The sequence below is a fragment of the Armigeres subalbatus genome, chromosome 3 (genome assembly GCF_024139115.2).
Source record: "Armigeres subalbatus isolate Guangzhou_Male chromosome 3, GZ_Asu_2, whole genome shotgun sequence".
NCBI classification, from domain to species: domain Eukaryota; kingdom Metazoa; phylum Arthropoda; class Insecta; order Diptera; family Culicidae; genus Armigeres; species Armigeres subalbatus.
Window position 1 is genome coordinate 196,419,715 of NC_085141.1, and position 14,726 is coordinate 196,434,440.

Below are 14,726 nucleotides of genomic sequence, written 5' to 3' on the forward strand. Positions count from 1 at the left end.
AGTATTGTTATCGCCTAATGATTTTTATGGCGAATTAAAACGCATGAATTGGAATGTATTAGATTTGTTCTAGAAACAGTTTCAAAAACTTCAATACACCCCCCCAATAAAGTAGCAACAAGAAACTCACGTGTTTGCACTCTGTGGGTGACTTGGTTATCGAATTAAAAAGCTTTTGCAGTGAACACTCCCGTGAAGTCACTTTAAGGGTTGAACGAAAATGAAAGTTGCAAACACAATAACAAGAAGATTATTCAGAATAAGCGTAAGAAGATCCTCTTTGTGCAACTCTATATAATAGACTCTGTTATGATCTTGTTCGTAAAATCTTCTTGTAGGCAAGTTTTTTATTGTGAGAATGTAAAACGAAACATCTCAAATGACCAAACAAATGTCAAAAATCAACATGTTATCAGCAAGTTGTAAGAATGTAGTATAAAACTTCTTCAATGATCAAATTGCTGTATGTTTTGCAAAAACTGTTTCGTAGCTTTCCTTGGACATGTTTTGTATTTCGTTTTCTCGACCTTTATTCAACATTACTATTCCCAAGTAGCACATTTATCTCATATCAGTCACTGTGACTCATATGCGACCAAATCCAGTCACATTGGAGTTACTGCAACCAAATCGATCTGAACTGTGCTACTGTACTAGGGATTAAATCTTCGTTAATAATAATGTTTTCGGTATTACTTAGGGAGTGTCATAGTGCGTCACCACTTATCACCGCTGCAAGAAACATAAGCTAAATAAGGCACCAGGTCCGGATTGTATTCCTAACCTGGTCCTTAACCACGCGATTCTTGCCGCTCCAGACATGTTCAGGAGCTGCCTTCAACGTTGCCTGGACGAAGAAAACTTCCCAGATCGTTGGAAACGGCAGAAGTTGGTGATATTCCCTAAGCATGGGATATCCCCGGGATATTTGGATTTGTATTGGATTTGGATTGGATTTGGATTGGATTTGCATTGGATTTGGATTGGATTTGGAATGGAATTGGATTGGATTTGGATTGGAATGATTGAATTTGGATTAGTTTGGATTTGGATTAGATTTGGATTCGGTTTGGATTGGATTTGGATTGGATTTGGATTGCATTTGGATTAGATTTTAATTGGATTTGGATTGGATTTGGATTGGATTTGGATTTGATTTGATTGATTTGGATTGGATTTGGATTGGATTTGGATTGGTTTGGATTGGATTTGGATTGGTTTGGATTGGTTTGGATTGGTTTGGATTGGTTTGGATTGGTTTGGATTGATTTGATTGGATTTGGATTGGTTTGGATTGGTTTGATTGGTTTGGATTGATTTGGATTGGTTTGGATTGGTTTGGTTGGATTTGGATTGGTTTGGATTGGTTTGGATTGGTTTGGATTGGTTTGGATTGGTTTGGATTGGTTTGGATTGGTTTGGATTGGTTTGGTTGGTTTGGATTGGTTTGGATTGGTTTGGATTGGTTTGGATTGGATTTGGATTGGTTTGGATTGGTTTGGATTGATTTGGATTGGTTTGGATTGGTTTGGATTGGATTTGGGTTGGATTTGGATTGGATTTGAATTGTATTTAGATTGGATTTGGATTGGATTGGATTGGATTGGATTTGATTTGGATTTGGATTGGATTGGATTTGGATTTGGATTGGATTGGATTTGGATTGGATTGGATTGGATTTGGATTGGATTGGATTTGGGTTGGATTTGGATTGCATTTGGATTGAATTTGGATTGGATTTGTATTGGATTTGGATTGGATTTGGATTGGATTGGATTAGATTGGATTGGTTTGGATTGGTTTGATTGGATTGGATTGATTGATTTGGATTGGATTTGGATTGATTTGGATTGATTTGGATTGGATTTGGATTGGTTTGGATTGGTTTGGATTGATTTGGATTGGTTTGGATTGGTTTGGATTGGTTTGGATTGGTTTGGATTGGTTTGATTGGTTTGGATTGATTGATTGATTTGGATTGGTTTGGATTGGTTTGGATTGGTTTGATTGATTTGATTGGATTTGGATTGGTTTGGATTGGTTTGGATTGGTTTGGATTGATTTGGATTGGATTTGGATTGGTTTGGATTGATTTGGATTGGTTTGGATTGGATTTGATTGATTTGGATTGGTTTGGATTGGATTTGGATTGATTTGGATTGATTTGGATTGATTTGGATTGATTTGGATTGGATTTGGATTGATTTGATTGAATTTGGATTGGATTTGGATTGGATTTGGATTGGATTTGGATTGGATTTGGATTTGGATTGGATTTGGATTGGATTTGGATTGGATTTGGATTGGATTTGGATTGGATTTGGATTGGATTTGGATTGGATTGGATTTGGATTGGATTTGAATTGTATTTGGATTGTATTTGGATTGGATTTTGATTGGATTTTGATTGGATTTGGATTGCATTTGGATTAGATTTGGATTGGATCCCGAGAGATTTTTTCCCCAAAACGTAAACAATGCGTTAGGTGGGAATGCCGCAAAAACGCACCAACGGAGAAATTTAATTGTAAATTTCATTTTAGTCAATCGCTTGCTTATTATGTTGCATGGACAGCTAGAACTCTGCCTTCTATCTGATATTATTAAATAATGGTTAAACTTTTTACTGAACAGACTGCCGAGGGCTCAGCTGTTGAGAAATGGGTAGGTAATTCGTTTACCGGGCCTGTTGAATTCATTTGCAAAAAAGGCGTAGGCTTGCCTATCCGGAGATGGTAAGTTCGATTCTCATTCCGATTTAGGTTGTTTTCGGGTGGGGAACATTCTCGACTCCTCGGGCATTGTGTATCCATCCATTGTACTCACCAAACAAAATACATACTCATGCAATGGCGGGTATATGAAAGCTTTCAATGAATAACTTAGGAGATGCTAATAGAATATTAAATAGATAAGTTTCAATTGGAATAAAGAGCCATTGAAAAAGAAGAAGAATTACTCAAGTCACTAAATTTTTGACATCTGGCATCATTTTCCAACAATGAGCACATATGAATTGAAAGTTGAGTAAAGTCAAACGGGCGTGTAGGGTTCAAACGATTCAACCAAGATTCAAACACTGCAACTCACTGTGGCCGATTAGGCACATGCAAAGAACGGCTTGAAAAGGAACGATCGTAAATAATAACAAAGATACTAGCATGATTTTTGAAAATGACGCCTGGCGAAACGAATACTCTGCCGCTAATAGCATTTACTAATTCATAATTTTTGCGCTATTAACTTCCTTGTTTTCGTTGCAGTATATAGACGATTTCTTTAAAATCCAAAAAACGTTAGCACAGCTTCATATAGTAGTCAGGAGAGTAAAGTAAATAAACTGACTTTTTTGTTGGATTCACGACCATTTCAAAACTTAGACGCAAATAAGTTTTTATTTGAATCGCGCTCGTGGTGTTCGGACCTGTTGCAGTTAGTAATTCTATACCCATTTTAATATTAAATTGCATTTTATACAAAATTGTATGCATTTTGAATACCCTCATTAATTTGTATACAAATGTATGTATATTACAGTACACATTTTGTATAGTCTGTATATTTAAATAAATTGTGCAAACCTAAATACAATAACATTTTCAAATGGATTACCTCCCATGTGAAGTACGTATTTATATTAGAAAAGGATTTCCGCTAATTAAATAGCCTTATTTTCAGATGATTGAACATATCTTTTCATTTCTGCCCTATGATGATCGCTTGCAAGCTACGGCAGTTTGCAGGCGTTGGAAAGCAATCTTTGAAGCACGTGTGATAAACGAAACCTTGCTGACGGTTGCAAATATCCATCGCGATGGAGTAGAGTTAAGCAGCTTTCATTGCGGAATTCGAAAAATGATAAACAGCACACGCATATATCGCGACTTGAAATTCGTTGACATAGACTTTTCCAACATCGAATTAAACGTAGATAGACAGCTATCGATTATGATAGCGAATTTAGGTCTAAATGTGTTAAATTTCACCATGCAAGGTTGTCGACTGTCATATGCTAAACTGTATATGGTGATTCGTCTATTGAGACGGTTGAAAACTGTTTGCATAGATGACTGCCGTATATATCACGATTTGATACCTGTGCCGGAGTTCAAACCAAGAGCTACACAATTACAAAAAGTCAGCATTTTCAACATCAATTCAGAAGACGAGTGGTCGATTACGAACCTATTGATGAACGGTAATTCGGCAAGTATTGCCATAAAAGCTGAAAAATGCCGACTAAAATCCGTTGAGGATCTAGTTGAAATCTACGCGGATCGGATAAAGCATTTAACTTTATCGTTTAGTGAAACTCGCACAACTAGAAGGATATTTGAATGCAGTACTTTAACACTCGAATCGTTATGCTTAATTCGCAATCCTAACTTGGATATGCACCACATATCTTTCCAAGAAACAATTGCAACGCAAACCATGCTGCGAGAACTGAACATCAACATGCCGATCTCGTTACGCACCCTTGCTGATATTTCGCGCAACTTCACCGTCCTGGAATACTTACAAGTTAGAATCAATGAGAAGGAAACTATCGAAGCAATGCCTTTCATTTGGCCAAAGCTCAAGGTAAGACATTAGATAGAGCAAAAGGCGTTTCTAACGAGTTATGTCAATATGGGATTTAATGGGGATAATCGGGGTAATAAACTAAAGAGAAAGATTGTCACCTTCCTCATTGGCAAACTATCTTTTTTTTCTGGCGTAGATAGTTTGAAAATGGTTAGGCTGGTTAACGCTTTTTTTTTTCTAGAAAAAAAGTCATTCTCACTTCTGCCTCTATATTGTATACACCCAGTTATACACTTACAGTCAAATTATCATCATAAATTTTAGCAAAAAAATATTTGAATAGAGTTTAACCTTTCAATTATCCATGGTACCTATTTGATATAGGCAGGAAACAATGTAAAGCAATAAGAATCCATGCAACCGGATTTTCTTCATCACTCCAGATCACTTCAACGTTCAGATTTTCGATATAACCTCCGACGGATTTATGAAATATTTTCTCATATGAGAACAACGAATAAAATTGTAAAACAATGAAATTTGTGGAAATTTTCCCCTACGATGTGAAACTATTTCTTCCGGATCAGTTAAAGAGCCCCAGAGCCCCGCAATTTTGCATGGAATGTTTACAATAAGTCGAGCTCAAACCAGTTGGTATATTAAGTCAATAGGGTTCAGTACGGAATGAAAACCAATCCATAGTGTTCATACAGTTAAACCTCCATGAGTCGATTTTCTATGACTTTTCTATAGAAGCAAATTAATTCATATCAAAAATGAGCATCTCTGTAGAATCGAAGGTCGATTTATTTTTGTATTTTTTATTTCTCTGAAGTTTTGCATAATTCATTGTGATAAAAAAAACATAATTTGCATCATTGGCTTGCCATTTTGACTCTAGTCTAACTTTATTATTATAGCTTTATTAAAGAGGTTTTCAGACAGAGACTGGTTCGCCTCTTATAGTCTAACTTTTGACAAGGTCATAAGCAAAATACCTTAAACAATTTAAAAAAATACTTGAGAAAGGCTTGTTCGATTGTTTTGGTATCTTCGGCAATGTATTAGGTAATCATTGATGCTATGTGATGAAAATATACACTGTGAAAAAATGGTTAAATCTGATAATAATATTTAAAAATCGATTTTCTCAAAAACCGAAATTTTCAATATTTCTTATTTTTTAATATGTTGTAGCAGACAATATAATGCACTTTTTTGCACTATGGATCATGATGGACAAAAAAGTTATAATTTTTTCAAATAAGTTGGTTTTTCAAAAATGACCGAAATATTTTTTTTACTCGATTTTATAAGAGTACACGTAAAAAAAAAATTATGTTATTTATTATTAATATTTCTAATACTTTTTTGCCGAAGCAGGCGCTTAATCATATGTATAAGAAAAAACTTATACATCGCATTAGTCACATACATTCCGAAACTTATACTTTTCATTAATTTATTAATGTTATTAGCTTTTTGATATGGGATCATTCATTAGGTGGCATAATGAAGAGTATAAGTATTTTCGAATGGTTTTTGCCATAACATATAAGGTTATTTTTTTACGTGTACGAAAAATTTCCAATGGAAAAGGTTTTTTAAATTTTCAGTCATTTTTTAATGTTTTTCGATTCTATTCAACCTAGAATCACATTTTACCGATCCGTTGATACTTATTGACAAATGCTAGTAATGGAGCAGTGGTTGGGCATTTCCATGGTAAAAATGGTGGAGAAAAAATTCGTTAAGTCCCAAACACAATGTCAAATTTGACAGAAAATATATGGGCTAACTGTCAAATTTGTCGTTGTGTTTGGGGCTATACTTAGGAAAAATCAAATCTTTCAACCTTATTATTTTTTTTGGTATATAATTTAGCGGAAGACTTATTATCAATATTGAAGGTGGATCATGATGGACAAGTGATAAACAAATATGGGAAATGATTTTGAAAATTACAAAATTACACTCAAAACAAATCAAACGCTAATGTTACCAAAACATATGAAGAATGGTTTATATTTATAATTAGGTATTTAATATGATATAAATTTCTTTACAGATACTAGATTTGACGTATTCTGGAGATATCGGCACAGTTCTACAGGAAATGGAATTTAAGTCTGAACTGGAGGAACTACGCTTACATACAAGGAAACTAACCAAATACACGTTGTTGCTCATTTATGAAAAATGTTGCACAATAAAAAGACTGACGCTAGCAGCATTATCCTTGATCCGGTGTGAAAAAATGCTGGGCTCAATCGGAGAACGCTTAGCTGCCTTATCGGAAATTGAACTCCAATGCGGTTCACGAACAACGTTTGTTCCTTTTTTCAAATCAGCCTCATCATTAAGGTACCTTACCTCTTTGGTTTTTGTCTATTGTGATCTTATCACTAACAAAACTCTTGCAAATATCACTTTGCCTTACCTGAACAAATTGGCTATTGTGCAGAATCTCAAGGTAGGTTTTCTCAAATATCTTAATTCCTGTTTTAATTTTCTTTTCCAGTAGTTTGTATTTAGTTCATGTTTAAGTTCTATCTCTCTACTTATTCAAACGCTCTATTATTTTCATGATTTTGAATACAGAACAAAAACTTCTTACATTGAAGTTATTGTAAATAAACCGTTTGTTTGTATGTGACATTTTTGGACAAATGAAAATGTACGCGCACTTTGAAGAGCAATTATGGAGTACTGCTGGCAGTTTTCAAACTGGAAGTGATTCAGGGTGTTGAGTTTTCTTCTGTATCAAAGAAATCGAAAGATTAGGTGCTAAATTGTCCAAAAACAGATTTGTGTTGTTTTCTCGGAATTGTGTTAAATGGATATATACAGTTTCTCAAACAAAATTACGTGTAGATTGATATGATATGATAGAGGTACGTGTAGTTTGGGATTATTATAATTATGTTTGTTTTAGTTCGGAAAAATAAAATAGAATGGGGGCAGCATGGAGAGAAGGTAATGAGTCCGGATTGGACTCTCATCCTCTTGTCTGTAGAGCCGATGTTGTTTCCATTCGATCGCCAAGCTCATCGCATCGATCGGTTTTCTTAAGCTTGTCTTCGCTTCCCTTTATATTCATTTGTAATTCGCTTCAGTTTGATTCATTGGGCTTCAACGAGCAATCCGTTCTAGGATTTTTTTTTTCTCAAGTCCCTCCTTCCAACTCGTTTTCGCATTTCGCGGGTGTATGAGTATGAAAATAGAAATAACTTGGTTAAAGATAAAGAAAATGATCCATAAGAGGTTTAAAACATTTCAGTTTCAGGTTATTGAATAGAATAGAAGATAGAGGAGGAAAGTGTTGAGCGGCTTGTTGTCCGCTTCCGGCTCTAGCGGCTACTATGGAACCTATTCATTAGAATTTAGTGGTTTGTAAAAATAGAAACGGCTGTATTTATAGACATGATAGATGCTCGTTTGGAATTGATATGATAGAGTCTATAATTGTTTGGAAACCTTTGGGATGAGTTCGTGGTACGTGAAGTTTGGGATTAGTATGGTCATGTTGGTTTCAGTTTGGAAACATAAAATAGGAAAGGAGGGAGGCAGGATGGATGGGGGATCAAATTCCTAACAATTTGACGCCTAAAAATAAAAATAATCAAACTGAATTAAAATAAATCAACCATCGGCCATCTTGGAAACCACGTCCTTTTTCTGACATCTGAAACTTCCGTAGATCGTTTGCTTACTCATGTTAAACAATCGACTTTAATTTTAGCATTGTACGCTAGATTTGAATAAATATAAATAAAATAATAATAGGAGTAGAAAACCATGTGGTGAATTTGAAATTCACCACTTGGCTTGATTGTATAATCACCTTAAATGGGTTTAAAATGTGTTCCAAGCATGCCCACCAAATGAAGTCATATTATGAGTGCTGGAGGTTAGCATTCTTATTGCTCATAAAAATATAATATTATTCTAGATATTCTCATAAGTATGAAAACTCAATCCTAACTTCCCCGAAAATGCTTTCACTATACTGTCCCTCCCACCGCCTTTACAGCCTCCAGAGGTATTTACCAAAACATTCTAGAACTAGAATGAATTATTAACATGTCTAGCCATTATATAAAATAATTTATTCAAGCTAAGACGTCATAGATTCTGGAACGACATCGCAATAAACGACACGGGACAACTATGCTCCACACTACAGTGCAACAATGCACCGTATCAGAGACTTCCTAAACTATATTATACAACGCAGAGTTTTCACCCTCATTTGTTGGGTCAGCCATCTGAGACCAGCGTTGAACAATGTGTTCCATGCGTGCCCTCCACATAAAATAATGACGTGTGCTTATCACTAATGATACTAAAATATTTGAATGGAATTAGGCATTGTTATTGCTTATCACTTTAACCCTTTATAATGCAGACGAGTCTAAACAATAAATTAACAAAAACAACAATAGGACACAATATTGACATGGTATTAAACTCAAATGTATGTTTTATACATTAAACAGTTCAGAAACATTGAAAAATTGGTGGCAATATAGTTGCCACTGCCCGTCAAGCGGGACAACATTGGTGGCAATATAGTTGCCACTGCCCGGCAAGCGGGAAAACATTGGTGGCAATATAATTGCCACTGCCCGGGAAGCGGGAAAACAGGTAACAACAAAAATAAATAAAAGATTTTTAAAAATTAGGTTTTGCGTAAAACCAGTCAAATCAAGGCACGTTACATTTTTTGATGAAGAATCCTAGTCGGAAAACTCATTATAAGTGGAAAAAAATTTTTTTGTGCATTTGTTCCAAAAACCAACTATACAGAAAGGCAAATCTTTTTTCACGCTAATCACGTAATAATCTAACATAGGAGATTTAAAATAATTGATACCAATGGGAAAAATATATCTTTATCGTTTTTTTAACGAATTATAACTGAAAATCCTTCTTCCAATCCAAACTTACGATCTGTTCGTAAAAAAACTGTTATCAGATTGACATTTCAATTTTTTTATGGCTCAAATTCATCTCCAAATTCATCAAACTCTCCCAATTTTCTATGTTGCCAATCGTACAGGATTTTCTTGTCTGCTGGCCGTGAAGCCAGAATTGCTTTTATTATCTCCGCGTGTCTCTATATAATACCAAAGTTTCTGATTATAAAGTAACGCAAAGAGGATCTTCTTACACTGATTCTGAATGATGCTCTTGTTATTATGTTGGCAACTTTTATTTTTGTTCAACCCTTCAAGTGACTTTACGGGAGTGTTCACTTTTAAAGCTTTTTAATTCGACAACCAAGTCACTCGCAGAATATAAACACGTGCGTAAATTTGGCTACACTCAATCCATCAATTCAAAACGATTCGTTTCAAATTATCATGCTGTAGGTGAGTTTTTTCTATATTCTAGAAAATTTAAGAGATGAATGATCTTGCATACCACCTTCAAGCGATCGTTGTTCCCGTAAAAAATCTGCCTCGACCAACCTGGCAGAACGCGCTCATACTCCTTCTTTTTTTGTTCATTTGTTAGGCTCATTTTATTTTAATTTAATTAATCAGAAAAATGTAAATAATTCCTTATTACTAATCATTTGTTCTCGGACCAATTTCCAATTTTTTTTTCGGGCGAGAGCCAGAAGCAGATCCTAAACTAGACCTTGTAAAGTCGCAAATTGAGGGCGCCGTTGATTGGCACGTGGGCTTGTTATTGCTCCCAAAATCCCTCTGGCAACCTCACCTAGTTTCTCTATATTTCTCATTTCGATGGGGTAACATTAATGTGATTGGCAGTTTTTAACGCGTGATGAATTTTTGTCATTTGCTGTGTGAATGTGTACATTTTACTGTGGTGAATTTCATATCCGTGGCGCAATGGGTGATGTAAGTTCTATCAACTATTATATAAACGTACTTTACGAAAAATATTTAACGAAATCAAGATTTTTCCATGCTTAGAATCTCGAACAGGTATTGTTCAGAATCGAGGACATATTCTATCCATAATCCCAAATGGATTCTATACAGAATACCATTCGAATATTTTTAGGATCGCAAAAAGATTCTGTTCAGTATTTTCAAACGGACTTGTTGGGTTGGAACCCCAAACTGGTTGAGTTCAGAATCTCAAACAGATGTTTAGAATAACAAACGATTCCGAATCTTGGAAAATTAAAAATTTCATACGATTTTCGAAAGGATTCTGCTCCAAATATCGACCGGCATACTTTTTACAATCACTAACGGATTCTCTTTAGAATAACAAACGGAGTCTTTTTAAAACTCTGAACGGATTCTGTTCAGAGTCATAATCAACGGTATATGGCAATCTGTAGGCAATAATTATGATATTTCTCGGGTACTTATTCAAAAGGACGTATGTGATTTTGTAAACAAAGATTGAATCGTCGATTTGTCCAATCTGATAGCACTCCCACGCAAACCATCACCACATACAGGTAGGGGAAGTCTTCAGCTACCTGTTGGTGGTGTTAGTTTGCGTGGGAGTGCTATCAGATTTGACGTTTCAATCTTTGGTTACAAAATCACATACGTCCTATTAATTAAGTACCCGAGATTTCTGTACAAAATATTCGGAAGAGACACTTTAGCACAACGTGTTCGGTCTTTCAGTTATGAAATTTTATTCCAACTATTTCTTTGAACAATTCTATACTGCCGTCATACGCATATTTGTCCCATGTTTGCAGGAATTCCTTATATACATGGGGCAGTTATGTGTATAACGGCAGTATATCTCAATATCGCCTCCATCTATTCTCTTTGCTTTGCTTTTGTCATCATGGGTGACAATTCGTCTAGGATGAGAATGGGTCATCGTTCTCACCGACATGTCTGCAGGTCAGTGTGTTACAAAAAGGTCGAATAACAAAATCGCTTAAAAAGATCTCTCATATTTAGTTTTCTTGCATTCTAAGTTGTTGAAACAGTGACCCATTCTCACACCCATTTTACCTAATGTTATCTCCGACGATAACGGTAGCTTATTTTCTAGTCCGAAAAGAGATTGTCCGTTACGTCTACTTTCAATAGACCTCTACAAAACCTTCATTTTTTTGTTTTTAGATTTCAAAGCAAGGATTAGAAATACTGTTCCAGAACTGCCCCAGAATTAAATCGCTAACGTTACAAGCATGTCCAGGTGTGGATGATGGGGCGGTACAGTTCATTGCTGCCTTCTTACCTTACTTGGAATTCTTGGATATCAGCAAATCCGCACATATTACTCTAAACAGTGTTCGACATATTTTCGAAGGATGCCGGTTGTTAAAGGTAAGAACTTATATAATTTTAGATAAATCAGGAACACTATCTTCCTCCCCTTATTATAGTAATGCAATATCTATTCAAATCTGTTATCTAACGGAAATTGGTGAGCTATACTGCCGTTATACGCATAACTGTCCAATGTATATGGAGAATCCCAGCAAACATGGGACAAATATACGTATGACGGCAGTAATACATCTATCTACTTTAAGGGCTTTACATTCCAACTGAAATATGGTCAGCTTTTCAACTTGGTGTTCTCTTAGCATTTCCACAGTTATTAATAAAGCTTTGCTATGCTTGTCATTATTGGGGCCTTACTTAACCGTTCCATAAGATGCGCGACTACAAAGCAAGACCAAGCTGAAGGGCTGAAGGTGACTGGGTTTAATTCCCGGTAAGATCAAGGCATTCTTCGGGCTTGGAAATTTTCTCGGCTTTTCTGGGCATAAGTGTGGACAGTATCTTCGCGTTAGCTTCATGATATACTAATGCAAAAAAATGGTAACGTGGCTTAGCAACCTTGCAATTAATAACTGTGGAAGTGCTGAATGAACACTAAGCTGCAAGGCGCCTATGTTGCAGTGGGGGATGGAATGCCACTAAGAAAAAGAAGGAGATGCTTGTTATTGTATGAATATTTATCTTGTCTGACATGCACAATGGATTAAGGTGATTATACAATGAATCCCGTGGTGAATTTTATATTCACCACCTGTTTTTCTACTTCAGTTTCTAAAAGCCTATATCTGTCTCAATATTTTTCGTTCAGTGATGAAATTAAAATCGATTGTTCGGCATAAGTAAGCAAATAATCCAGAAATTGTTTCAGCATCATGTGCGTCACGGTTCTCTCAGCTCGTGCTCTAGAAAAATTACTGAAAAAAGCACGTGGTTTCCAAGATGATATCTGGCTTTGTTGTATAATCACTATAACTGTGCCCAGGAAGTCCATAAAATAGGGGAAGTAGGTAAATATCAATGGGATAGAACGGAGTTCTTATTGTAGCTCATTAAAATTTTTAACGTTATAACGGTTTCCGCCGAACTGCCATTTTTGGTTTGACAAAAGGTGTAGAAAACGTTCCCAAAAAGCACTAAAATCTAAATAAATTATCACTCAAATTTAGTTCACACATGTTAGAGGGTGCTACGGCTACCTTCTATACAGATAAAAACGAAATGATAAGTTCAATCCCTGCTGGCATGATAAAACTTGTCCAAATACGTTGACTCATATTACCGTTTGGGGACTAATTATAGTCGTGTCGACTAACTAATTACCTAATACTAAAATAATTTTTTTTTTTAATCCAAGGGTAATTGTTGTGACTGTAGTAATTCAATATAAATGTATGTGTTTCCTAATACGCTATTATCTACACTGATAGGACTTGCGGATTGATGACTGTCAGCGTTTAATACTTCAATGGAGACTTGCACCGAATTATATACAGAGCTTCCCACGTTTAAAAAGTTATTACCATGCGTATCCCGAGTATTTCAATTCGTACCTTCCCGTCGAAACAGCTGATGAGTGCGATAGTGATTATTGTTATTATGATGATACCTCAGTCGATCTGTCAGACGTTGATGATTATCTAGAAGACTTTGAGCCAGTAGCTCCCATCGAAGAACCTAGTCGTGATGCAGAACCAGCCCATGTTGTTGTAATCAGTGATGATGAGTAATTGTCTTAGCTTCTAATAAATAAAGATCAATTTTAAAAGAATTTATTTTGATAATTACTTCGAATTTTTTGTTTTTTTTTTATTTTTTCAATTTTAATATTTATTTTTTACTAGCAGACCCGCCGAACTTCGGTTCGCCTAAAATTGATTTATTCTCTGATTTATTCATAGTTAAGGTCGAAATACGTATCTGCCAGATAACCAAACGTAGCAGAATTAAATGGAAAGTACTAAACTCGTCTTACACGGTTGAATACAATCTACTAAAAAGAGCTTAAAATATTTTTTCTTGCAAATATTGCTTTTTGTTGTTGAAACAATTCGATAAAGGCTAGAAGGTACAAAATCTGAGGGTGCTCCACAGACTGATTTGTGTTCGAAGTGTAGAGTGGGATTGATCATCGCCATCTTGAAAAGCTAACACGCTATTTGAAGAGACGCAGTGAAAATAAAAAAAATCGCTAAAAAGTAGTGAATATATTATCGGTAGAGTTAGTAAAGAAAGGTGCAAGTGCCTAGAGTGAAGTGTAGGAGAAGGAGTAAGGATGCCGGCCGACGATGACCCTCCCGGAGGTAGTGGGAATCAAAACGGACCGAAACCAAGAACTGTGTACACATACAACAACACGGACAGCGGGCCCTATCGAGTGTTGATGGAGCTCACGAACAACAATGATGGAACCCTCTACATCAACAAGTTATCGCTGGGAAAAATCCTGTGCAACAAAGCAGACTACAAGCAAAATGTAATCAATGTCAAACCACTAGGTCGCAGGAAGTTGATGGTACTGATGAAGACAGCTCAATCGGCAAACCAGCTACAGGCAGACGAATCGCTGAAGCAAAAAAATTACACGTCATACATCCCGAAGCATTTTCTGACCTGACGGTATCTGGAGTGATTTCTGGAGTACCAGTTGAGATGACACCGGAGGAAATTATGAACAACATCAGCAGCACGGTACCAATACTGGAAGTGACGCGACTACATCGCTACGACAATCAAGTGAAAATACCAGCCACTCGGATCGGGGTAACCTTCCGCAGTAACCAAATACCGAAAGAAGTACGGTACAACCATTCGTGAGCAAGGCTGTTTTCTGTGAAAAACGCCTAAGGTACAATTATCGCAAGCAGAATTGCAGATCACGACAACGATGCATAAGGTGTAGTCTGTCCCACGACGAAGAAGGCTTTCAAGAATGTCAGAATTTAGTGAAGTGCCTACATT

The 14,726-nt window shown here is 35.9% G+C and overlaps 1 protein-coding gene across 2 annotated transcripts; it reads left to right on the forward strand.

The window, feature by feature from the left end:
- The first annotated feature begins 3,379 nt into the window (after positions 1-3,379).
- On the forward strand, positions 3,380-13,536 carry LOC134220121 (uncharacterized). 2 transcript variants are annotated; one of them, XM_062699110.1, is made up of 6 exons: positions 3,394-3,432; positions 3,538-3,624; positions 3,679-4,584; positions 6,596-7,000; positions 11,601-11,807; positions 13,196-13,536. In XM_062699110.1, exons 2-6 carry the CDS (start codon positions 3,604-3,606, stop codon positions 13,493-13,495), a joined length of 1,839 nt encoding a protein of 612 aa, XP_062555094.1. In that variant the 5' UTR covers positions 3,394-3,432; positions 3,538-3,603; the 3' UTR covers positions 13,496-13,536. The 2 variants fall into 2 exon arrangements, with proteins under 2 accessions (XP_062555093.1, XP_062555094.1); XM_062699109.1 differs by having other exon boundaries at positions 3,380-3,624.
- The last annotated feature ends 1,190 nt before the right edge of the window (positions 13,537-14,726 follow it).

Coding starts and splice junctions, on each gene's coding strand:
- LOC134220121 (XM_062699109.1), top strand. CDS start 3,604: ATGGATTACCTCCCATGTGAA. Junction 3,625..3,678: donor TGGATTACCTCCCATGTGAA/GTACGTATTTAT, acceptor CCTTATTTTCAG/ATGATTGAACATATCTTTTC. Junction 11,808..13,195: donor AAGGATGCCGGTTGTTAAAG/GTAAGAACTTAT, acceptor CTACACTGATAG/GACTTGCGGATTGATGACTG.